The following is a 23,724-nucleotide window of genomic DNA, read 5'->3' as shown; positions in this document are numbered from 1 at the left end:
GCAGGATCCGACTTCCCCTGGCAGGAGAGGAGCCGCACGCAAGCTGCTGACCCTTGATCAGTCCCGTGGACGCTGGGAACAAAGCGATGGGACCGAGCTGCGGGGTGAGGAGAGCTGGGCAGGCAGCAAGGAGCAGGGCGGCAGGGATGGGGTTTGGGGTTCAGCTCCGGGCTGGCCCATTGGGGCGGCCGCTGTCGCTCCCATCCCTGCCATGAGTGCTGTGGAACAGGGCAGAAGGCGGCGGGTCCCGAGCCTGGTGCTGGTAATGGATTGCGTTCTGTTTTCTAATGAAAGTTTCATTTGAAGTTTGTTTACAGGAAAGAAGAAATTAGCAGAGAGAATTCTCCTGAGAACCCAGAGAGGAAAAGAATGAGCTGCCTGACTTGCAAGCCAAAAGAGGGTGGAAGGGTAGATTAGATTTACCGTATTGCTCCGAGTCAGAGCTGTTGCTGCTCTTGAGAAACGCTTCCTTGTTTGGCTGGATGGTGGAGGCGCTTTGAGGCTCAGCCTTCAGCCAGGGTGTGGGCATCCGGAGCTGCCCACCCAGCCGGAGGTGTTGATCCCACTCTGGTGTCCCATATTTGGATGCTGGGCCATGGCTGGAGAGCTGGTGCTCTGGGTATCACTGCTGGGGACTCAGGTCCTTGGGATTGTCCTGGCATGAGGAGGACATGAGGAGGTCCAAGTGCTGAGCCTTTGGTCTCCAAGGTGTGTCCTGAGGAAGGAGTTTGCTGGTGGCCTCATGTCCCAATGAGGGATGCAGCTGAGGATGCCAGAGCTGTGCTTGAGGTCAGGGCCTTTCTCTTGCTTTAGGGAAGAGGCACAAAGGTGTGAGGAGCTCTTGGAGCACCATGGCATGGGCAGAGCTGCTGGCTCTGGCTGTTCCCTGCTGCTGGAAGGTTGCTCAGCATTCCGTTGGGATGGGCTGTGCTGTGGGAGCTGAGTGCTGCTGGGAGGTGTCTGTTGGCATTCTGGCTGAGGGTATCAGTGCCGGGAAATGGGAAACTCTGGCTGGGAAGCAAGGGTGACAGTGGGGATATGGGGATGGGGCTGCCCACCAGGGTCCCACAGTAACCACCTCCTCTCTCTGCCGGTGGCAGGGTCCTGGACTGGTGTATGTGTGACAGCCGTGTTTGACTTGAGTCATCTATTGCTTATCAGTTTGTGGTATGACAGGCAGAGAGTGAATGTTGTTGTACCTCAAGAGGGGGATGCACCCGTGTGAAGCGCTTTGCACAGTGTGTGCATGTGAGGTGTCCTTCCTGTCACACCATCATTCCTGAGCACATGGAGACCTGGGTGCCTCCCAGGCTCTGCTCTGGGTGCTGAGGCTGTAACTGAGCCCTGGAGCCAGGCGCTTCCTGAATACATCACAGGTTGCTCCAGAGCTCCTCCTCGGACAGGTGAGAGCCTGTGGGCAGCAAGGACCTTGGCATTTGCATTTGTCTCCTAAGCTCTGACAGTAATCTTGAATAAGCCTTGTGAAGAAGGCCAGATATTAGGGTGGCTGCCTCCCTGCAAATGCTTACAATAAAGAGACTATTTATAGTGTGCAACGGGGAGACCTTTGCAGCTCTGCTCCTCTCTGTGCAAGATGGAGTTTCTGGAGAGGCAGGATTGCTTTGTGGCTGTGCTGGCAGCGGTGCTGGGCTGAGCTGGGGACCCCCTGGCTCCCACCACCCTCCTGCCCTGCTCGCCCTGGGCACAGGGCTGGGTGTGGGTGTCCCCATTGCCTTGGTGGGCACCCAAGGGGCGGCTGAGCCCTGTCCGTCCGTCTGTCCCTCCATCCGCTGCTGCGTGTGGGGCTTCCCGGGCTGTAAATTCCAGGAAGCTCCCCGGGAGGCACATGGAGGGATCGGGCTGGGGGCGGCTGAGCCGGGAGCCAGCAGATGTCTTAGGGACGGGGAGCACAAACCTGGCTCCTATACACGTTTGTTGGTTCCCAGTTAGAGCTGGCAGGCAGCACTGGGCGGCCGGGGCACCGGCTGGGGGCACAGGCGAGGGCTGGAGGGGCACTTACCAGTTGCTCTTACACGGAAAGGGAGCGGAGGTTGGGTTTTATCTCAGGACCAGGGGGAGGGAAGAGGAATTGGAAGAGCAGGGACTTTACAAGCCTTTGAAATGCTTCAATCAAAGGGAAGCGCCGTTAAAGCCGTTCTGGAAACGTTTTTGGTGCTCCCCTGCACCCCAGGGCTTGGGATGCGGTGGCTGCTGTGGGAGGGGAGCGGGGAGAGGAAGGCGGATAAAGGGATCAGCAGCAGGAGCGTGTTCCTTCAGGAACACGTCTCTGCTTCCTCCCGAGCTGTGTGTTCGGAGCTCAGGCTGGGGAGGTCCTGCAGCCCCTCCTCTCATTCAGGAGCTCAGTGCTGCCTTTCTGGTGATGGTTTTGAAATCCTGTGGCTGACCTTTCCGGCGCTGGAAGCAATCCAAGGGCTGTGTCTCCAAGTACTGTAAAGGTTAGCGAGGAGGGAGAGAGGGAGAGAGAAAATGTCCTTTCAGCTGCAGGAGTGGGAGAGAGGAATGTCATCTATGCTGCCGGGGAGCAGGCGCTGGTCCAGGCTGGGTGTCCTTGCCTCGCCAGGGACCTCACTCCCCCAGCTGCTTCCCAAGGTGTGTGTTGGCATTGTGGTGTGGATACAGAGGCAATATCCCTTTGGAGAGGGCTGGAGGAGCAGCCGCTTGGTGCTGGGGCTGGCTCTCCTCTGCAGCATTGGGCAGTGCAGGTCTATGGGGATGGGTGCTGCTCTCTGGACCTGCCCCATCGGCTGCTCCCTGCCTGTGCCAACCCTCTGGCAATTCCCATTGCAGCCGCTGATTTGATCTCAGAGTCTGAGGTGTTTTATGAAGCCATTTCAATGGGGTTGTCCCCATGCTCAGCTCCCACACGCTTCTGCCTCACCAGCACCAAGCTGGGTGGAGGGAGATTAAAGGGTAAACTCCAGGGCTCAGCCATCCGCTCCTACAGGATGCGAGCTCTTTCTAATTGTCCTCAATTAGAGACAGTGCCATTGCTCAGGCACGTCTTCAGGCAGGAAGCAGAGCCCGTCCCAGCCACCTCGGGGAAGGGCTGTGTGGCCATGGGGAGCGCCGAGGGGCCAGCGAGTGATCCTGGGGGCAGGAGCTGCCCCACAGATTGGTGTTAGGAAGGAGCTGGGTGAGGAGATGTTAAAGGCAGGGAAGGGAGGATGAAACCGGCTGGGTTTGTTAACCCTTTCCTGCTTGCCCCCAGGATGAGACATCGGTGAGCAGCGAGGACTTTGATATGAACGACTCCACATGGATCTCAGCTGACCAGCACCTGAACTCCAGCCTGAGCCCCAGCCAGGACGAGAGCATGCGCAGCCCGCAGAACCTGCCCGGCCATGAGGACGGTGAGTGCCTCTGCTGCAGGATGCTTTGTGGCCTATTAAACATTAACCAGTCCTTTCTGATCAGGTGTCCCACCTGCAGGATGGATTTCATAGCCCTGCAGGCTTCGAGTCCTTCCCGTTCAGCCCCTGGGTTCCTGCTCAGCCAGGGCCCTCTCCAGCTCCGAGCTGATGGTTCTTGTGTAGGGACCCCGATCCCAGCTCCTCCAGAAAGGTCACCAAATCCCTTCCTAAGGCATCAGGTTGTAGTTCCCTGGGTGTGATGAGGAGGCCCCTGTTAGTGCTGGGCTGTGGGTGCTGACCAGCAGGAAAGATGCGAAGGCTGCACAGTGCAGGTCACAGCTTTCTGTGCTTGGAAAGCTGCTCCTTAGACAATGTATTGGATCCCCCAGGCCAGAACTGTGTGATCTGCAATAGCTAACAGTGATGGGAGCATGGGGCGGATGTGGGGGTCTCCTCTCTCAGGGCAGGCGGTTGGAAGGGGAGAAGGGGGCACACTGGGCTGGGTGTGCAGTAGTGTCTGGTGATGGGGGGTGAGTTGCTCCTGGGAAACGTGCTAGTTGAAAGTAAAAGAGCGAGTAAATAAGTGGTAGAAGTGCGAGCTGGGGTCAGGGTTCACCTCTGTGATGCTTGGAAGGATTCGGTGCTTGGGCTGTTACCGACTTCTGCTCAAGAGGTTGAATCCCTCATGTCCCCAGCCTGGTGCTGCTGAGGGAGCAGAGGAGCTGAGGGGCAACCGGGCCTGGGTCAGTGCTGCTTTAAGAACGGGGACTGGAAAACCACCCCAGGGGATGTAAAGGGCTTTTGTGCTCTCAGGTCTCCCTGGGTGGCTTTGGGCTGCTCCAAGGCAGGGCAGCAGGACCAGAGGGACACTGCTCTGCTCAGGACAGGGCAGCAGGACCAGCAGGGACACTGCTGTGCTCAGGACAGGGCAGCAGGACCAGCAGGGACACTGCTCTGCTCAGGGCAGGGCAGCAGGGACACTGCTGTGCTCAGGACAGGGCAGCAGGACCAGCAGGGACACTGCTCTGCTCAGGACAGGGCAGCAGGACCAGCAGGGACACTGCTGTGCTCAGGGCAGGGCAGCAGGGACAGCAGGGACACTGCTGTGCTCAGGACAGGGCAGCAGGGACACTGCTCTGCTCAGGACAGGGCAGCAGGGACTGCAGGGACACTGCTGTGCTCAGGACAGGGCAGCAGGACCAGCAGGGACACTGCTGTGCTCAGGACAGGGCAGCAGGACCAGCAGGGACACTGCTCTGCTCAGTGCAGGGCAGCAGGACCAGCAGGACACTGCTCTGCTCAGGACAGGGCAGCAGGACCAGAGGGACACTGCTGTGCTCAGTGCAGGGCAGCAGCACCAGCAGGGACACTGCTCTGCTCAGTGCAGGGCAGCAGGACCAGAGGGACACTGCTCTGCTCAGTGCAGGGCAGCAGGACCAGCAGGACACTGCTCTGCTCAGGACAGGGCAGCAGGACCAGAGGGACACTGCTGTGCTCAGTGCAGGGCAGCAGCACCAGCAGGGACACTGCTGTGCTCAGTCCGGTGCCTGTGTCCCCTCAGCCTATGGCAGAGCTGCTGTTTTGTGAAGCTGCTGGTTTTATGCTGGTGTTAGCAGCAGCCTCAGGGGATGTGAAACTTGCCTGCACTGCACCCAGGGGCACTTCTGCTTGGGGGGGCCCGTGTGGGGCAGGAGGGAGGGTGCTTGGGTGGGAGCCCAGCCGCTCACATCAGCAGCTTTTGGCTCTTGGGGACCAGGCTGCAGCCTCTGCCCCAGCGAGAGCTGCCTCATCTCATAGCCACGGCCTGGCTGGGTCTCAGTGTCCCCCTGAACTTCACCGTTCTCCCATTGGGAAGCTTCAGGCTTGTGCCTTATCCCTGTCCACCCAGTTCCCAAGTCTCATTTACCATCTACAATGACACAGTTTTCATCCCTCTGCTGAGCACTGTTACTTGACAGGGCAGTAATTTAATAAGGGACTTGCGTATTTAGGCAAATGAAGATGTTCTCTCCATCCCCTCTCTGCCCTCCTAGGAAATGCTTCCAATTTCTCCTGCCCTGTGGTTTCTCTTCAGAAGCAGGTGTCCTCTTTGGGGCCCTTCTTGGCTCCTTTAATTCCTTCCCTAAGGTTCAGTGGTGAGCAATGGAGTCCCTTGCTTTATGTGAGGAGTGCCAGTGTCCCAGGCTGTCCCCAGGGGTGGCAGCAGCATAACTGGGTGGGCTTTGGCAGGCCACAAGTGATGGAGTTGAGGAGCAAGCAAGGCAATCCCAGGGTTACTGACCAGATCCATGAGGAAGAAACCAGGGACTGGGATTTCCATCCAGAGGGACTGAAGAGAGGTTCTGTCACTGGTGAATGTCCATGACCTGCACTGGAGCCTGGAGATCAGACAAGTGCTGCTGGGGTGAGAGGCCTTGTGCCAGTCCTGCTGCCAAGGCTCCCACCCAGGACTCAAGCACACGAGGCTGAGAAGGGAAGAGCAATGGAGCAACCCAGGAGGGCAGCGGGCAGTGAGAGTAGCACATTGCAGGAGGAAGGCACATCACTGGCACGGGAAGGGAATGCACATGGATCAAAGTGTCTCACTCTTGGGTTTCCTTTTCTCTCAGCCCATAAAAGCTCTTTTTTTCTGGAAGCAAATGTGTTTTACTGGCTTCACCCTGGCTTAAAGGCCACACACGTGCAAGACTTCCCCAAGGAAACCATCTAAACCAGCCCGTGGGACCTGCGTGCTCCATGGAGCCCAACTGGCCAAGGTGCCCTGCGCAGAGCGGTTAATGTGCTCCCTGCCAGCACAGGACGTGTGCCCACATCTGCTCTCGGCTGCCCACAGAGCCCCACAGAGCCCCATAGAGCCCCAGCCTCCTGCCACCAGCGAGCCCTGAGCCTCCCCTGCAGCCAGGCTCAGCTCCAGGCAGCCCAGCACTGTGGAGGGGTCTCACATCACCTCCATTGCAGCAGGACTCGGTACTCTCCAACCTCTGGAAATCCTCCTGAGTTACTGAATTGCTGCTGCCTGACGGGTGGGATGCTCAGAGTGTGTCTGCAGTGTAAGACACGGTGCAAAGTATGAAGTTTTAATGAAGAGCTGCCCTGTGGGGGAGCAGGATCGTCTGACAGGCTTGGTAAAAAGGTCTTGTTTAAAGTACAGAGGCACCAGCTCCAGGTCTTCCAGAGGAGGAGCCAGTGTTCTCCTATGGCACGTGAGCAGAGTGGTGTGAAATGTGGAGAGGCAGGAGAGCAGGGAACCATCACCCCATGCTTTGATACGCAGGTACCTGCTCAGTCTTCAGAGCTAGAAAGCAGCTAGAATGGAAGCCAATGCTTTAATACCTCATTCTGTCCCCTTGTTCATAAGCTTTGGCCCAGGATAGCCACAGTGCAGCCAGCATCAGCCCTTGGAGCAGCAGGGAGAGCAGATTAGACCCAATGGCTTCGGTGGTTGAGGGACAGAGATGGCACCACCAGCGAGCACCAGCAGCAGAGCCAGGCTCCCGCTGGGATGATGGGTGCATGGTGGGATGCAGGACACACCACCAGCTCTGAGCACACGCTCGCTCCTTCCATTGTCCTTTGTTACTCGTCCTGTGGCCCAGCACGGAAAACGTGAATCTCCTGCAACATCCCTTCCCCATCGGATGTTGCTCAGAGCCTGCAGGAAGCCCACAGCGACAGCAAGATCAACACGAGCCCTTTGCTGCTCAAGTGGAGCTATTGTGCAGGACATCCTGGAGGGCCACGTCTGCAGGAGCCAGCACACAGAGCAGATGAACCCTCAGTGCTGCTCCATCTTGCTGTCCCCTGTGCCTGTCACTGGAGCTCCTGGGCCTGCTGATGGGATGGATCTTGCCTCATCCCTGGCCGTGCCTCCAGCTCCATCACCCCGGAGCAGTGCTCAGCCCATGGGCAGGGGTTGCTGCTCTCAGCCTGTTCTGTCCCATGCTCCTGAAGAGGAGTAAGCTCCCAGGTGTAAGATCTGCTTTCCCTGCATGGGGGGCATGGGATTGCTGCATGGCACCATGTTGGGACAGGTCCCTTCCAGCTGAGTCCCTGCGTGCAGCCCTCACTTGAGTGGCAGCGTCCTGCTGAGCCCTTCTGCCTGCAGCAGCAGTGGCTAATCCAGACCTTGGAGAAAGGACTTTCTTAACCTACTTAACCGCACAGGCACATGCTCCTTGGGGCATCCCTTGGGGCGGCTGCTTGGGAAGGCTCCGACTGGTGGGGATGTCCCTCAGGAACGCTCCAAGGAGGGACCTCAAGGACACACAGGCAGGCAGGGATCCTCAGGATGCTGTCCTGAGCACATCACACCCTGCGCTGGGCACACAGGGACAGCATGGAGCCGTCCCAGGCACAGTGTCCTCTCTCCCATGGCTCATGTCCTGCAGCTCAGGGTCACAGCCCCATAGCTTGGTGAGGTGCTCCTGAGATGCTGCACATGCCCTGCCTTACCCAGGCTGCAGAACCTCACTGCTCCACAGTGCTTCAGGGCTTCTGACAGCACCACTGGATGTCCCTGTCCCAGACAAGTCATGGACCAGCATCCAGGCCTTACAACAGCCACGTGTGACCTTATCTTGTTGTGCTTGGCTCTGTATTTCTCCCCTCTGCGGTGCCCCCCCCTGTGCTGTCCCCACACAAGGCAGCAGGCGCGTCCTTGCCTTGCTGTGCACCCTGGGCTGGTGGCTCCATTCCCTGCCTGCTCTTCAGGGGCACATCTGCTCCTCCCGAGCAAAGGCCTTGGCCAGTGATAAACACCCTCCTCTTGGCGCCGGGTGAGGAGCTGCAGGGTGAGAGGTGCAGAATGGGTGCTGCAGGGATGTGGTGTCTGTCACTGAGCGGGGCCTGGGCCCCCCCTTGGCTCGGGTTTGGGGGGGCTATTCCTTAGTCTGGGGCAGAGAGGTGCCTGTGCCCCCACTTTCCTCCCCATCTAAAGCAGGGACCAGGGTGAGCCCCACAGCGTGTGGGGTGCAGAGCCCAGTGGCTTGGGCCAGAACCGCTCTGCCGTGCCCGGTGGGCAGCAGGGTCTCCCTGGTGCCAGGTCTGTGCTGCAGGCACCAGCTCCATGTGCATCCTGCCCAAAGCCACCAAACCCGTTTGCTTGGCGTGGGGAGAGGCAGTGCCCGGCAGTGTGGGGCTGGGGCTGGTCCCTCCCTGCGGCAGGATCCGGGTGGCTGCGGGCGGCGGTGGCACAAGGAGGGGTTTGCTCTGCACCTTGTCCTTCCTGCCCGGGGTGAGGGCAGGTCCTGGCTCCAGCAGGTGCCATGGGGAGCGGTGGCAGCAGGGACGGGCTCAGGAGGGCAGGGGACAGTGTCTGTGGCAGGGCTGTGTCTGCAGTGGGGGGTGATGAGCATCGGGGCACGGGAAGGTGCCCATTGCAGGGCTGTGCTGAGGTCCTGGGCAGCGGCGCTGGGGGGAGATGGCACCGGGGGGCACGGTTGTGGCGAGGAGGGGGGGGGAGCGGCCGCACAGCGCTGCCTTGTCTGGCCGAGCACCACATTGTGTCCTGCGGGGCCAGATGTCTGCTGGTGCCGGCGCTGGGTCTGGGACACAGCGAGGGCTGCACTAACGGAGGAACACAGGAAATAGAGCATCTTAACCGGACACTGCCCAGCCCCATAAGCCCCATAGCCCCCAGCAGCGTTGTTGCTGCCTTCGGGATGCATCTTGTAGGCCATGGGCTGGAGGGGACGGGCTCCATGCTCCAGCCCTGTGAGCGCTGCCCGGCCCCCGCGGGGCCCCCGTTCCCACTCGGTCTCTCCAATCTGTATGAAGTGTCCCTTCCTCGCAGGCTTTCCTCCTCCTCTGCTTCCCCTTTCTCGGCTCTTTTGTGAGTGAATAATTCATGGCACTTTTCATCCTCCTGGCTGTTGTTGCAGGCGGGCGCTGGTGGGATGCTCCAGCCTGTGCCGTGGTGGGGTGAAACAGGGCAGGATCCTCCTGGTTGTGATGGGGACTCAGGTGGGAGCAGCAGCCTCTGCCATCACCCCGCTGGCCATGGGCAGAGCCGGTGTCTCTGTGGTGGTCCATGGACCAAGGGACACCAGTGGGACCCGGTGGTGGCTGCATCACCCAAGGACGCGCTGGCAATGGCCAAGAGGTGCCATGGTGGTGCTGGGCAGGGGGTCCCACCCCGGCAGGGCACAGGCAGGAGCAGGCAGCCCCCAGCCCACCGCATGGTGCGGGGCTGCGGCGAGGCTCCCGTGGGCCGCGGGCTCTTACACAAGCTCATTGTTTGTGAGTCAAAAGAGGTTTTGTGTCCGCTCTGGAGATGTGACAGGAGGAGGAACAATTTGCCCCATTCATCTTGAACCCTGCCTTGGGAGAGCCGGGCCGTGGCCTTCGCCCGTTAAACCCAACCACTTCCCTGCCGTGCAAGCCACGCGGGGAGCAGGTGTTGGGAATCTCCCCTTCCCCTCCTGATCCCCTCGGATCCACACCACAGAATCAAGGATAATCCCACTTCGAAATGAAAACGCTGAGCCCTGATTAATTCATTTAATAAGTGACTGATCCCCTCCTCCCGGCGCCGCCGAACAAGAAGCCATTTTGCTTCTTGCTCTTGGGGCCAGGCACCACTGGGGATGCTGAGGAGATGCTGAGGCTGATGCAGATGTGGTGTCCCCATGGCCTCATGCTGCTCCCCCAGCCATGGCCTTGGAGGGCAGTGTTCGGAGCCTCAGAACCAGGCGGGTTCCATTGGGCTCTGCAGCCTCACCAGCATCCCCAGTGCGGTGCTGGGGTCTCCTCTGCCTCCAGCCAATGGAGGGGATTAGAAAGAAGGATGAAATACTTCATTTTCCGATCAAACCGGTTGGGAAGTGACATTGTTTTTACAGTTCCATCTGCTTCAATTAGGGCATGGGGGTGGAGCAGGGGGGCTCCCAATTATCCTCATTAGAGGGGCTCCTCGTGTAGCCAAGCTCCAGCCGCGAGCAGGGAGCTCACCGGGCTCGTGCTGGTTGCTAATGAACACAGTGATGGCTGCACAGCCAGGCCTTGCTCCCGCTGCTCCGGAGCCCTGCTCTGGACATGGGGTTTGGGGCTCCATAGGAACCCACCGGGCTCAGGGGCTGGATGGCTTTTACTGCAATGGGATCCTCTGGGAGCGTGGCCAATGCTGCCATCAGCAGAGCGGAGCCTAAACCTGGTACCCATAACAGGAGGGCTCCTGCTCCCTGTCCCCTGGTCCTGCTTCACTGCTCGGGGCTGGTGGGGGGGTGGATACCCCAGTGAAGCTGCCTGGGGAGCAGCAGCAGCACTGGCATCATCCCATCAGCACCAGTCAGAGCACACCAGTGCTCCCAGGTTGCTGAGGCCATTCCCGTTCAGACCCAAGGACCTCAGCATGTGGATTTGTGGTCGTTTCCCTGCTCACACAGGACTGAATTAATCCATCACTTTGTGTGCTGTTAAAGTGTAGAAATAAGACAATTGCCTGTAGCGAGTGGGTTTGCAGACCTCGTTGTTCATTCATCCTTGGGTTGAACTGAACTGTTCTTTAGTAGATGCTGGTCCCTTACTTTAGATTCCTATTTCATTTTCTTACTCCACCTGGACAGAGAGAGACATCTTCTTTGTTATCTGTATCTTTTGGCTGTAGCAAACCCAGTATCAGTAAATGCAGCAGGGTCAGGTAGAAGCCTGATTTGTGTGTGTTTTGTGCAACACAGAAGAAAAGCTGAGATCTTGGGAAGTTGGGGTCTCATCCCCAGTATCCTGTTGGTGTGGGACTGGCACTGCAATGGGGATGGGAGCTGCAGGGCCTGGGGCAGAGCTTGGGGCTGCGGGTGGATGGGCAAGAGCATAGAGAGGATGCTGAGAGGAGGTTGAGGATGCTCAGAGCAATGCAGGGATGCCCAGGGCAGGTTGGGAATGCTCAGGGCACCCTCAGTCTTCTCTTAGGTGATACCTGTCTTGGTGCCCTTGCCTGGCAGGGCTTTGATGGTACAGGGGAGGCCGTGCCGGGGGTGCCTGCACCCCATAGAGCAGGCAGGAGGTCGCTGCCATTGGCTTGCAGGACGGGTGCTGATTGGTGCTGTGCTGTTGCTGTGCTGTGCCCGGGCTGATGGCAGGGCCTGGAGTGCGGCTCCTGCCTCCCGGCATGGCAATAATTCTCCTTAATCCTTGCGGAAGGCATCGAGGGATGCGGCTGGAGCCTCCCTCTGGGAGCCCCATCTCCCCTGGTGCAGAGCAGGGGGAGGGACAGGACCCGACGCCATCCTGTGCCCCCGGTGCCCCCGGCCACCTGCATGGGGACACGGCTGAGCCAGCACCGCGCCTGCGCCCGTGCTGAGGGCACCGGTGCCAGTGCTGGGGCTGGCTCCGTGCCCCACAAGGCGAGTGTGGGGCAGAGCCCATAGGAGCTCGGACTGGTGCAGGGCTGAGCCATCACTGGGGCAGGAGAGGTGCCAACCTAACCCACAGCTATGGCTGAGCCAGCAGCAGCTCTGTGCCGTGGTCAGGCTGCAGGGCTATGGCAGGAGACCAGAGCTGGTCCCAGGGGCTGGCCTGGGGAGTGCCCCATGTAGTGCTGGCTGCTGAGCCCCATGCAGGGAGCAGGAGCTCCTGCCTGGACCAGCCCCATACTGGGGAGGTGATGTCCCCAACACCCACAGACAGCACCGCAGGGACTGGATGAGCTGTGGTCGGTGCTCACACAAGTGACTGGATCAGTGCAAGGGAAAGGGATGGGGATGGAGCCTGCAGAGCGAGGAGCAGCCTGGGCATGGGGCCGGGCACCGAGCGCTGGCACCGGGGCCGGGTCCCGATGGGGACCCAGAGCTCGGTGCGGTTTGCGCTGCAGGAGGCGGCTCTGGGGCTGCCCCACGGCCCCATTGTGCTGCGGTGCGGGCCGGGCGCGGAGCCGCCATCTGCTCCTCGCTGCCGGCTCCTTTGTTCGGCGCTGGCTGGCGCAGGAAGCGGCTCCACACGTGCTGCGTCCTTCCCTGGCGGAGGCACCGAGGGAAAGAAAGGATTTACTGCGGGGGGGGGACGGGAGAGACCTTGGGAATGGCCCCGGGATGGGTGCAGGCAGGGATGGGAGCAGGCAGAGCTGGGTGCAGGCAGAGATGGGTGCAGGCAGGGATGGGTGCAGGCAGGGATGGGTGCAGGCAGAGCTGGGTGCAGGCAGGGATGGGTGCAGGCAGGGCTGGGCGCAGGCAGAGCTGGGTGCAGGCAGGGATGGGTGCAGGCAGGGCTGGATGCAGGCAGGGATGGGTGCAGGCAGGGATGGGTGCAGGCAGGGCTGGGTGCAGGCAGAGCTGGGTGCAGGCAGGGATGGGTGCAGGCAGGGATGGGTGCAGGCAGGGCTGGGTGCAGGCAGGGATGGGTGCAGGCAGGGCTGGGTGCAGGCAGGGATGTGTGCAGGCAGGGCTGGGTGCAGGCAGAGATGGGTGCAGGCAGGGATGGGTGCAGGCAGGGCTGGGTGCAGGCAGGGATGTGTGCAGGCAGGGCTGGGTGCAGGCAGGGCTGGGTGCAGGCAGGGATGGGCGCAGGCAGGGATGGGTGCAGGCAGAGCTGGGTGCAGGCAGAGCTGGGCACTCTGCTATGCTTGGGCTGCTTTTTGAGGCAGTAGGTTGGCTTGGTGGGAGCTGTTGATGGGCAGAGGGATGGTGCTGGACGCTGGGGATGTGAATGCAAGCAGGAGCTGGGCTGGGCTTTACCATCACCAGGCTCCTGGTCAATGGGTCTGCCTGGTTTGGGTGGTGGGAGAAGGGGATGGCTCTGGGGAAGCAGGAGCAGGAGTGTCCATGGAGGGTATAGGAGGTTACTTGGGCTTTGGGAGGGACATTGTGCATCCCCTGCCCCTCCTGCAGCATCATCCTGAGGAGCCTTGTCCTGTGGCCTGGTCCCTGCAAACAGAGCTCCCAACCTGGCTCCATCAGCACCAGCTCTGGGGTTTCCCACCCGGCTGAGCCTGTGCTCCTGTGCTGTCCCCTTGCCCCAGCTCTGCCCCACAGCCTGTCCATGAGCTGCTGGTGCTGCTGCTCCTCACCTCCCAGAGCCCCAGACAGGCCCAGGAGGACACACAGGGAGGCAAAGGACCCGCTGGGAGCGGCAATGCCCATTTCTCCTCCCTGCAATGCAAACAGAAACCGAAAAGGACCAAATTCCAAAGTTCTTATTCAAGCCTGGTTTCCGCAGCCCCGGGTGGAGGTGCAGGGACTGTCCCCATGGGAGGGACGGGCGGCCATGGTCAGGGTATGGCAGGGTCTGGTGTGCTCTGAGGGACAAGGGAGCAGTGCCAGGTGATGATGGTGTCCATGCTCCCAGCTGCATCCCGGTGCCCAAAGCATGGCACTGCCGGCCTGGCTCCTGGCAGCACATGTGGTGATCCTAAGTGAGTCCAGAGCAGCCCTGGGCTGCCAAAGCAGCGTCCATCCATGCTGCATGTGCTGGTGTGCCCAGGGGAGGTTGGTGCCATGGTGGCAGAGCCGCTCGCCCACCTCGGGGGTGGTTTGGGGCACCCCATGGTGAGCACCCATCCTGCCCTGCCTTGCAGATGACTCCTCATCAGAGAGCTGCAGTGGGAATGGCTCCTCCACCCTGAACCCCTCGACCTCGAGCAGCACTCAGGGGGACAGCACCTTCCCCGAGATGAACGGCAATGGCCCCGCAGCTCCCATGGACTTCACGGCGGCGGCCGACGAGCAGCCCATCAACCTGTGCGACAAGCTGGCCCCGGCTCACGGCACCCCCTCCTACCAGGGGGATGGCTGCGGCACCGATGGGCTGCGCAGCAGGGGCAAGTACAGCGGGAAGAGCACGGCAGAGGTACGGCCATGGGGCTGGGACAGATGGGATGGGGCATGATGGCACAGGGGGAGCAGCCAGGCAGGGATGGGGCTCCTGCCACAGCACTGGGGTAGCATAGAGGGGAACAATGGGATGGGAGCCTGTCCATTGTAGGGATACAGGGATGGACAGACTGTGCCTGGCCAGACCCCAGCCCTTTGCTGCTGGATGGCAGGGAGGAGGAGGGAGGGTTTGGGGGAGCTGGGGCACCCCTCACATCCCACCTGCCCCATAGCCAGGGCTCTGCAGTGGGCTCATCTCACCCCAGCCCGTGCAAGGAGGAACCTGTTTGGTCCAGGCAGTGTTTCCCACAGGGTCAGGCAGAGCTGTGCTGCCTGCACTTTGGGCCATCACGGGGTACATGAGGTCTCCATGTCCCCTCCTGCAGGCAGGAGCTGGCACCTGGGGAAGCCCAGTCATGGGTTCATCTTCCCAGGTCGCAGGGACATCAGAAATGAAGGCAGAAGCAGTGAACCAAGGAGAAAGGTTTTCTCCCTGTGACCCCAGGCAGAGGTGGGCAGGCAAAGGATGCTCATGGTAATTCCTGTGTCCTCAGTCCCCTCCATACAGCTCTGGCAGCTACGACTCCATCAAGACAGAAGTCAGCGGCTGCCCCGAGGACCTGACCGTCGGCAGGGCCCCCACGGCCGATGAAGATGATGATGACCACGATGACCATGAAGACAACGATAAGATCAATGACTCAGAGGGGATGGACCCAGAGAGGCTAAAGGCCTTCAATGTAAGGAGGGCTCCATGGGGAGGGTGAGCCCTGCTGCCTCCATGTGGGTGTTCCACCATCTCCCTCCTCCTTGGCAGATGTTTGTGCGCCTGTTCGTGGATGAGAACCTGGACCGGATGGTTCCCATCTCCAAGCAGCCCAAGGAGAAGATCCAGGCCATCATCGAGTCCTGCAGCCGGCAGTTCCCCGAGTTCCAGGAGCGGGCACGCAAGCGCATCCGCACCTACCTCAAATCCTGCCGCCGCATGAAGAAGAACGGGATGGAGATGGTGAGCGGCCGCCCCACTGCCCCCCATGCACCACTGCTCCTGGGGCACAGGTACCTGAGGGTCTCCTCTGCTTGTGTCCCTGCAGACCAGGCCCACACCACCACACCTGACCTCAGCCATGGCAGAGAACATCCTGGCTGCTGCCTGTGAGAGCGAGACACGGAAAGCAGCCAAGAGGATGCGGCTGGAGATCTACCAGACCTCCCAGGTACGGTGCTGGCGGCTGGAGGTTGGGGTTAGGGTTAGGCTGGAGGTTAGGGTTAGGGTTAGGCTGGAGGTTAGGGTTAGGGTTAGGCTGGAGGTTAGGTTTAGGGTTAGGCTGGAGGTTAGGGTTAGGGTTAGGCTGGAGGTTAGGGTTAGGGTTAGGCTGGAGGTTAGGGTTAGGGTTAGTGTTAGGCTGGAGATGGATGGAGCCCACAGCGTCCTGTGGTGGGGGGGGAGAAGGAGACACATTTGTGAGTGAGGGCTGCACAGCAGGGCCCTGTGGGGTGTCCTGAGGCCAGCAGGGATGGGGAGCAGGACCTGCCATCCCTGTTCCTCATTGGACTCAGTCTGTGTTCCCACCACACAGGACGAGCCGATTGCTCTTGACAAGCAGCACTCCCGAGACTCCACAGCCATCACCCACTCCTCCTACTCACTGCCAGCTTCATCTTACTCCCAAGACCCAGTCTACATCAATGGAAGCCTCAACTACAGCTACCGTGGCTACGGGTCCTTGGGGGGCAGCCTGCAGCCGCCTGCCTCCCTCCAGACGGGCAACCACAGTAACGGTGAGTGACCACACACTGTACTGGGATCCCAGGCTCCATATCCCTGCAGCTGATGCTGGGCAGCCGAGCACAGGAGCACAGGGATGCTCCCAAGCCCCCTCTCCTGCAGCTGACCTGCATTGCCCAGCTCTGACTGCTGAGGAGCAAGGAGGGACACGGAGGTGGCACTGGGAGGGATGGAATCTGCAGCAGCTGTTAATGGTTAACAGGAGCGGGCGCCTATCGCTGCCCTCATCTCGGGCTGGTACGAGCCTGTCCTTCCCCAGTCTGCCTTGGTGGCTCTGGGAGACCAGGATGGGGCTGGTGCCATTGGGGCTCTGCTGCAGCCCGGAGGGTGGCTGGGGGAACAGGACCCTATGCTGCAGGGCAGGAGGGCAGGAGGAGGCTGCAGGGGTTGGCTGTGTTAGGAGCAGGCAGACAGAGCCCATGGTGCTCCTTGGCCAGTTCTGTGGCTATCCCCAAGCCTTTGCTTGCCCTGGTGTGTGCTGTGCTCCTGCCCTGCCCCTGCCCACCCCAACAGGAGCGAGGATTTGGAAGGATGTGATTTCCGGAGCCCTGAGAGATGCCTGCCTGGGATTAACTCTTATCATCCCTTCCTAATGCTTCTTAACCCTGAATAAAGAGCCCGCCCCGGCCTCCAGCTGCTGAGACCTAATCCTTGGAGCCGCAGGGATGGGTCCTGCCCAGGGCAGCACCAGCACCCCATGTCCTGTGCTGGCTCCTGGGGGTGAGCAGCCAGGCCCTGCTCAGCTGGCTCCTTCCTAAGGCATTCCTGAACCTCTGCTTCACCAGTGTGAAGTTCCCCTTTGGCCAAGCTCCTGCCCAGCCCTCCATAGGCAGCAGCACTGCAGGCAGCTGAGCAGGAAGCCTGCAGGGTTTGCTGCCCACAGGATTCCTGCTCAAACCATGGCCCCACCAGAGCTCCTTCCCCCTCGGTGAGCAGGGAAATGGCTCCGTTCACTGCTGCCTTTTCTGTCCAGTGAAATTGCTTTCACTTGAAGCCACCTCCTCCTCCTCCTCCTCCTCCTCCTCCTCCTCCTCCTTCTCCTCCTCCTCCTCCTCCTCCTCCAGGCTGATTACCCTGATGTGCCAGTGCTCTGCTGGGGCTGCTCCTCCCACAGCATTTCTGCTCCAGCTCAGTGCTCCCTGGATGCTTCCCCTCCTGCCCTCAGCAATGGGATCCCCTCCCTGCCACTGGGATCCCCCAGTCTGGGGGAGCTGCTGAACTCCCCCATCCTCTCAGATGGGGGACCCAACCCTAACCCTAACCCCTTGTGGTTTGCAGATCACTGCAGCCCAGTCCCTGCTCAGTGTCCCTGTGTCCCATGGCAGTGCCAGGTCACTCCGGAGCCTCAGCCCTCCTGGAGCTGTTCTGCAGCATCACCAAGTGCTCCATCCACCTGCAGCGCTCCAGCTCAGTCCAGCACTTTGCAGGGATGGGTCCATGGGCTTCCCATGGGGATCTGGTGGCAGGATGGGCACTCCCAAATCCTCACCTCACCTCTGGCTTTCCCTGGCAGGTCCCACGGATCTCAGCATGAAAGGTGGAGCCTCGAGCACGGCACCGTCCAACAGCACCAGCAGGGCAATGCCGGCGGCACAGCTGAGCCCCACGGAGATCAGTGCCGTGCGGCAGCTCATTGCCGGTTACCGGGAGTCCGCAGCCTTCCTGCTCCGCTCGGCAGACGAACTGGAAAACCTCATTTTACAGCAGAACTGATGCTCCTCTGGCTCCAAGACAATTCCTACCTGCTGGAAGCGGCTCCCGGCGCGTCCTGCTCAGGGCTGGCATCGCCCTCCCGTCCGGGTACACGTAGGTTTAGAAGGTGGAATCCAAAAGACCTCTTTTGTTTTACACTCCGAGCACCTGGGACTCGAGGCACAAGGACACGTTTTGAACCAGACCAACAGCCAAACCCGCGGCTTGGGAGGACGTGGGGCTTCCAGGGCAGAAGGGAGCCTGGGGAGGTTTGGGGCTGCAGATGTATTTAGAATAACCTTTGTGGACCCAAATGTTAGATTCCTGTCCCCAGATGATTTCCGAGTCTTAGGTGAGCTGATCACATATTTATTGAGAACTGGACCCTCCTCTCCCCTTAGTAATTTATTTTTCTGAAAATGGAACCTTTTGAGTTTGTACAGATTGCCACGTTCTTGTTGTCTGATCAGGAGGCATTGATTCCTGTGAAATAACACATTCCATATCACCACACTGCTCATTCCCAGGCAGCTCGGCCTGTTTCTCTGGGGAGCCCTTGCCTGGCAGGGAGCACGGCTGCCGTCCGGCCCCGGACTCGAGGCTGCTCGGCCTCCGGCGCACGGAGCAGCGCCCGGCTCAGCCTCGCCTCCGAGCGGCCTCGCACAGACTCGGCCTCGCGCCGCAGCCTCCGGCACCCGCGGCAGTCCTGGCGGACAGGAGAAGGAAGGAAGGGAAGAACCTGAGGAACGCGGCCTCGCGGGCACCATCCGTTCTCTACCTCAGCCTCCGTTGTGGGCTCCTGCCAGGGCTGGCGGCGCCGGTCCTGGTGAGTGTCGCAGCCGCGTGGATCGCGCCGAGGAGGCTGGAAGCGGCCGGGGCCCTGCTGCTGGCGGCAGCTCCTCAGCCCCGGCCCCACCGGCACCCAGCCCTGGGGCGGCACCGGGACCGTGAGCCCCATAGGGTGTAATAAAGCTGATGCCGGGTCTGTGCCCGGGTGGAAGATGGAGACAGGCAACGCTCGGCAGCAGCACTGACAGAGTCCTCTCTGGGGCCCAGGATCCTCCCCCTCCCTGCTCACAGCCCTGGAACAAGCCCACAATGCCCAAAGTGTGGAAAACCGATAATCCGATGACCATTCTACCCCATTACCACCCCTCCCTACCCCCAATAATGCACTTCGTTTTGCTCAGTGCAATACCTACTACCAGTGCTGCTAAACCCAGGGACTTTGCTCAGGCTGGGGATGCTGAGCCGAGCTCAAGCAATGCAACGTGCTGTGGAGCCATGGAGAGAGCAGTGCCTGCTCCCAGCCCGGGCAGGAGCCCTCACCCCGGGGCAGGCATTCAATAAGTGCAAACCCTGTTAGAAAGGTCGAGGCTTTCCCTCTTTGGAGCCAGCTTTGGGGCTCCTCTCTCCTGCTCTGGGGCCCGTTCACTCCATAGCCTTACACCCGATCATAGTCCCCACACACTGGAAGAGGAGCAAAGCCTGTGCCCTGGTTTAGCCTCAGCACAGCAGGGGCATCACCAGGCTGAGGCTGCGCTTGCAGGGCAGCAGGAGGGACCTCCCGTTGCCCATTGACTGCCCTCCCCAAACCTGACACTTCCTGTAGCATCCAGAGAAAAGGGACCTGCCCCCCCGTCCATGCAGGGATGGGGGGGGTCTGGTGAGACCTGAGCCCATCCCCAGCCCCTGAGCCCAGGCTCAGGCTTATTCCTCCCTGCCTGGTGCATCCATCGCATCCCCCTGGCATTGATGTAAATACTGATTCATGTGTGAACACCACAAAGCCCCAAAGCCCTGATGCAGACGTGAGCCCACAGCCGCTGGGACAGGCTGAACGTTAGGGAAGCAGAGGCAGAGACAATCGCTGTCCCGGAATTCTCCCTCTGCCCCATCCCACCCCAGCCGGTGCCTCCCTCGGCAGAGGCCATCGGGAACCTTTAGCCATAACTTTGCCATCCCCTTCCTGCAGGTGGTGACCCCGGAGAGGCCTCCATCAGCTGCAGCCTGGTTGAAGTCTGACTTAGACACGTTTTAGCTGGCGTTCCCAGATCACCTTTGAACTTGTCTTAGCACGTAGTGAAGTAGCTCTTACACTTTGTTGACTGCTGTAGGAGGCGGATGAGGTTCGTGGTTGCTTAGGAAGGTCCCGTCCTGCCAACTGATGTTCAGAACTTGCAGCTGAATGGTACAGGCTCAGATTCCCCAAGCCCCAGTGACAGCCTCGTCTGTGACGAGTTCCGACTCCAATGGGATTGACTGTGAATTCCTGTCAGGGATCTTTTCCTTTCTTCTTTCTTTCGTTTCCTTCGGGTGAGCTGCAGCTTTGGAGCCTCTTGGCACAAGCTCCACAGACACCTCAGTGCTCTCCAGCTCGGCTGCGGCTCCTCTGTGCTCCAGGACTGTTTCACAGCCACATCCCTGCGCTCCCACCAGGCAGGACGGGGTCAGGAATCTCTTATCCGGGTTTCCCAACGCGAAGGAATGAGCAGGAGCAGAATCCACCAGCTCTGCAGACCTGAGAGGTGGAAGGAGAATGCGGGGTTAGCAATGGTCTGGATGGGCCGGGCTTTACCTTAGGAGCTCAGCACTGCTTGAGAACATAGAGTCTTAAGTTCATGGTCTTGTATTTGGGTTGAACCCCGACCATCCCTGCCCCGGGTTGCTCCGTGGGGCTGTGAGCAGACGTACCCTGTACCTCCCCGAGCCCCGCGGCTCCCGTACCAGTTCATGACAAACAGATGCTGCTGCTTTGAACTCAGAGGGTTGATAGACTTTTCATTTGTAAGGTTTTGTAAGACTTTTTACAAGGTAGCTTAGACCCCCCGGCCCCAACACCCATCCCTGCTCTGGTTTTTATATCATTTAGTGGTGCTTTAGGACCTTCTGTTTGGTTGTTCCGGAGCCGCACGCTCCGCTCTTCGCCTGTATCTACCTAAGACCAATGTGAACCTTTGTATTTTTGCTCCTCTTTTGGACTCAGTGAAAGTGTCCTGTTTACATGTACAGAACCCCCGGCCCCCGTGTGTTCTGCGAGACCCGCTCGTCGAGAGGAAGATGCACCTCACCCAGTTCGTCTGCTTAACCCAGCCACAGCCTCACTCACCCCAACACGCACCCGCCCCGAGGAACACCCCCCCAAAGCTGAACCCCCCGGCAGCAGCAGTGGGGTTTGCACAAGGGATTCTCTTGTCCCCCAGAGCCGGTTCAGGTGGAGCCGATGCGGAGCTGCCGATCCCACTGCTCCCATCCCCATCCGAGAGCTCAGAGCAGGGGTCACACCATGCAGGGGAGGACTGGTGGGGATCGGGAGGGATAACCCCCCCCAGGATCGGGAACAGCCTTTCCCAAACCACAGGGATGGGCCAAGCTGAGCTCGGGTTGCGAGGGGGGGAGCGCATCCCATGGGAGGCTCCCAAAGGAAGCGGCTCTTTGGAAAGCCGGCGCTATCCCGAGGCTCGGGTAGAAGCATATGGCACTTAACCCGGCTTTTAAGGTGACACTTTATTGCTTAATCAATGGATTCCTTTTGAAATGATATTTTTGCAGATAGGCACCTATGCAACTTAATGTGGCTCTTAAGCAGATGAGCACTTCCTCCTCAACGGGCTTGATAAGAGTTATTTGTGTTCTATACTGTGGATTTTTCCAGTAAATGTGGCTTAATATTTTAATTCTTAGGATGTGTGTCTATTATATATGTGATGCAACTGAATTCTGTTCTGTTCGTGGAATGATTAGCACAGGCCAACTCCCTGTTCCCCTCACTTAACAAAGACCAATGAGCTGTTAATCAAGCTGTTATCTCCATGGTATTACTTGCTAAATGCACTGATTTCATAAGTATGTGGAATCCTTTTTGGGGTTTTTTTCTTTCTTTTTTGGTTTTTTTCTTTCGAATCTGTATATCATATATAAGACTGAATCTACTTAATAAACACTGTATAACAAGAAGGGCTTTCTCCTCCACTGTCGAGCCCGTGGGTGCTCCCCAGCCCCGCGGTGCAAGGGGTCGGTGGCAGCGGCCACCAAAGCAGGGCCTAAATGTAGGTGTTAAAAGGTAACAACCAGCCCCACGGGTGAGTCCTTTTGGCCTGAGCCAGTGTGGGTACCAGGAGCACCATCAGCACTCACCCGTGGGGCCGGGAACGGATTTGCTGCATAACTCCCCTTTTGAGAACGTTAATTTGTGAAGGGTCTGGTTTTGGTGAGGAAACCAAGAGGAGTTTGCACTGAAGCCTGTGGAAAGTTCCTCCTTCTCATGGTAAAACCTGATCAGTTTTATTCACTACGTGTAATAAACCTTTGCATCCATAACATGTTCATCTCAAAGCGCTGTGTGGATAAAACCTCCTGGGTTGTAGCAGTGCCTGCTCTGCTCCTTCCACAGCATCACAGAATCCCACACTTAAAGCTCCTCCAGCTCCAATGGGCAGGGACACCTTCCACTGGAGCAGCTGCTCCAAGCCCCTGTGTCCAACCTGGCCTTGAGCACTGCCAGGGATGGGGCAGACACAGCTTCTCTGGGCACCCTGTGCCAGCGCCTCAGCACCCTCACAGGGAACAGCTTCTGCCTAAGAGCTCAGCTCAGTCTCCACTCGGGCAGGTTCAAGCCATTCCCCTTGGCCTGTCCCTAAAGGCCCTTGTCCCAAGCCCCTCTTTTGTTCTCTTATGGTCAGTAACTTACGGGTGCACAGAGGCAATGGGAGGGCTCAGCAGCACACGCGGGTGCAGCATCTCCTGTGTGTCTGTGATGGAGCTGGGTTCAGCAACAGCCAAGCCTCCGGATGAGCTCCGATCCCGTTTCAGATGGCAGCTGGAAGCCGTGGGGATTGGTGGTGTGTGGTCACAGCAGTGTGCAGAGCCATGTCCTTTGGAATTACCTGGTGTTGCTGCCTCATCTCCATGGCACAGGCAGCCGGACAGACCCCTCCATCCATAGGCAGCTGGATGCAAAGAGCAGAAGCTCTGAGAGAGCAGAGCTGCTGCTCAGAGACACGTCAGGGAGGAAATCAGTGTTTCCCTGTGGGAAATTCGGACATGAACAGGGTTTGAGAGCTCCAAGCTCCCCACTCTAGAGGGAGCTGATCCTGCCCTCACCCTCCAGCACACCAGTAACACAGAGATGTGCTGGTTGTTTAGGCTTAAATCTTCCCTAAGTAACAACTCCACTTTCTACATTCCTTATTTTTAGTGTGTTTTGATGATCTGGGCACCTCCAAGCCCTGTTTGCAGACACTCTGCCAGAGCCAGGGGCTGCAGCTGAGGCCGATGCTCACACACACATAAACCTTGACTCCCCATGGGAGCAATGCCATACACCCATGAAGCCACACTTGGGCCAGAGCTTCCTCTGCACTCAGATGCAGCAGTTCTTGGCTTTGCCCCCTTACCATGAATTGTAAATGAAGCTGCTGTGCTCCTGCATCATCACCAGCATCAGTGTCTGGGAGGGACCACCACTGCTGTCCGGCCATGGCAGCACCATGGAGCACAGGGAAGTCAGAGGTTATCACATGGATCCAAGCACTCGCCCAGCCCCACTGCCCAATCCACCAGGTCACCTCTGCCTTGTGCAAGATCCACCTGATGAGACCAGGACATAGATGTGTAATGTAGTCATTCACATTGTTCTTACTACCTGGAAAAGAGAGAAGGGACATACTGATACAGCACAATTGGTGCCACACTGTTATCCTCCTTCAAAACCCTTTTCAGACCTCTTTATCCAACAACTGAGTGCGATGGCAGCACGGAAGCTGTGATGCCCAGTGACACTGGGCTGCTCTCAGTGCTGCTGCCCAAGGGCACCTCCCCAGCCAGGCCAGTACCACCCATCACCATCACCCCATCACCATCACCCCATCACCACGAGGGCTCCCGCAGCATCTCACAGCCCTGCTGCAGCTTCTGGAGCCTTCAGAGGAGCTGGTTCCCAAGGGTCTCAGTGTCCGCAGCATCATCAGTCCCCTGCAAGTGTGTAACCTCCACGCAATGAAGCTGAGGCAGCTCCCCCTGCCTGAGCCGAGCTCTGCAGCCTCCCTGCCAAGGAGAGGGGAAGCAGTGACTG

At 59.3% G+C, this 23,724-nt stretch overlaps 1 protein-coding gene across 1 annotated transcript in view; it reads left to right on the top strand.

The window, feature by feature from the left end:
* Positions 1-21,608, top strand: part of NOL4L (nucleolar protein 4 like) — a 56,058-nt gene extending 34,450 nt beyond the window's left edge. The window contains exons 5-12 of the mRNA XM_034067102.1: positions 3,230-3,371; positions 13,876-14,147; positions 14,725-14,910; positions 14,988-15,179; positions 15,265-15,387; positions 15,751-15,952; positions 17,473-18,477; positions 19,627-21,608. Of these exons, the coding sequence (XP_033922993.1) occupies positions 3,230-3,371; positions 13,876-14,147; positions 14,725-14,910; positions 14,988-15,179; positions 15,265-15,387; positions 15,751-15,952; positions 17,473-17,672 (1,317 nt within the window). The 3' untranslated portion in view covers positions 17,673-18,477; positions 19,627-21,608. The remainder of the gene's footprint in view (positions 1-3,229; positions 3,372-13,875; positions 14,148-14,724; positions 14,911-14,987; positions 15,180-15,264; positions 15,388-15,750; positions 15,953-17,472; positions 18,478-19,626) is intronic.
* Positions 21,609-23,724: the final 2,116 nt, after the last annotated feature.

The sequence above is a fragment of the Melopsittacus undulatus genome, chromosome 10 (genome assembly GCF_012275295.1).
Source record: "Melopsittacus undulatus isolate bMelUnd1 chromosome 10, bMelUnd1.mat.Z, whole genome shotgun sequence".
NCBI classification, from domain to species: Eukaryota; Metazoa; Chordata; class Aves; order Psittaciformes; family Psittaculidae; genus Melopsittacus; species Melopsittacus undulatus.
Note: the sequence above shows the minus strand (reverse complement) of the source record. Positions and strands in the feature narration are given on the sequence as shown.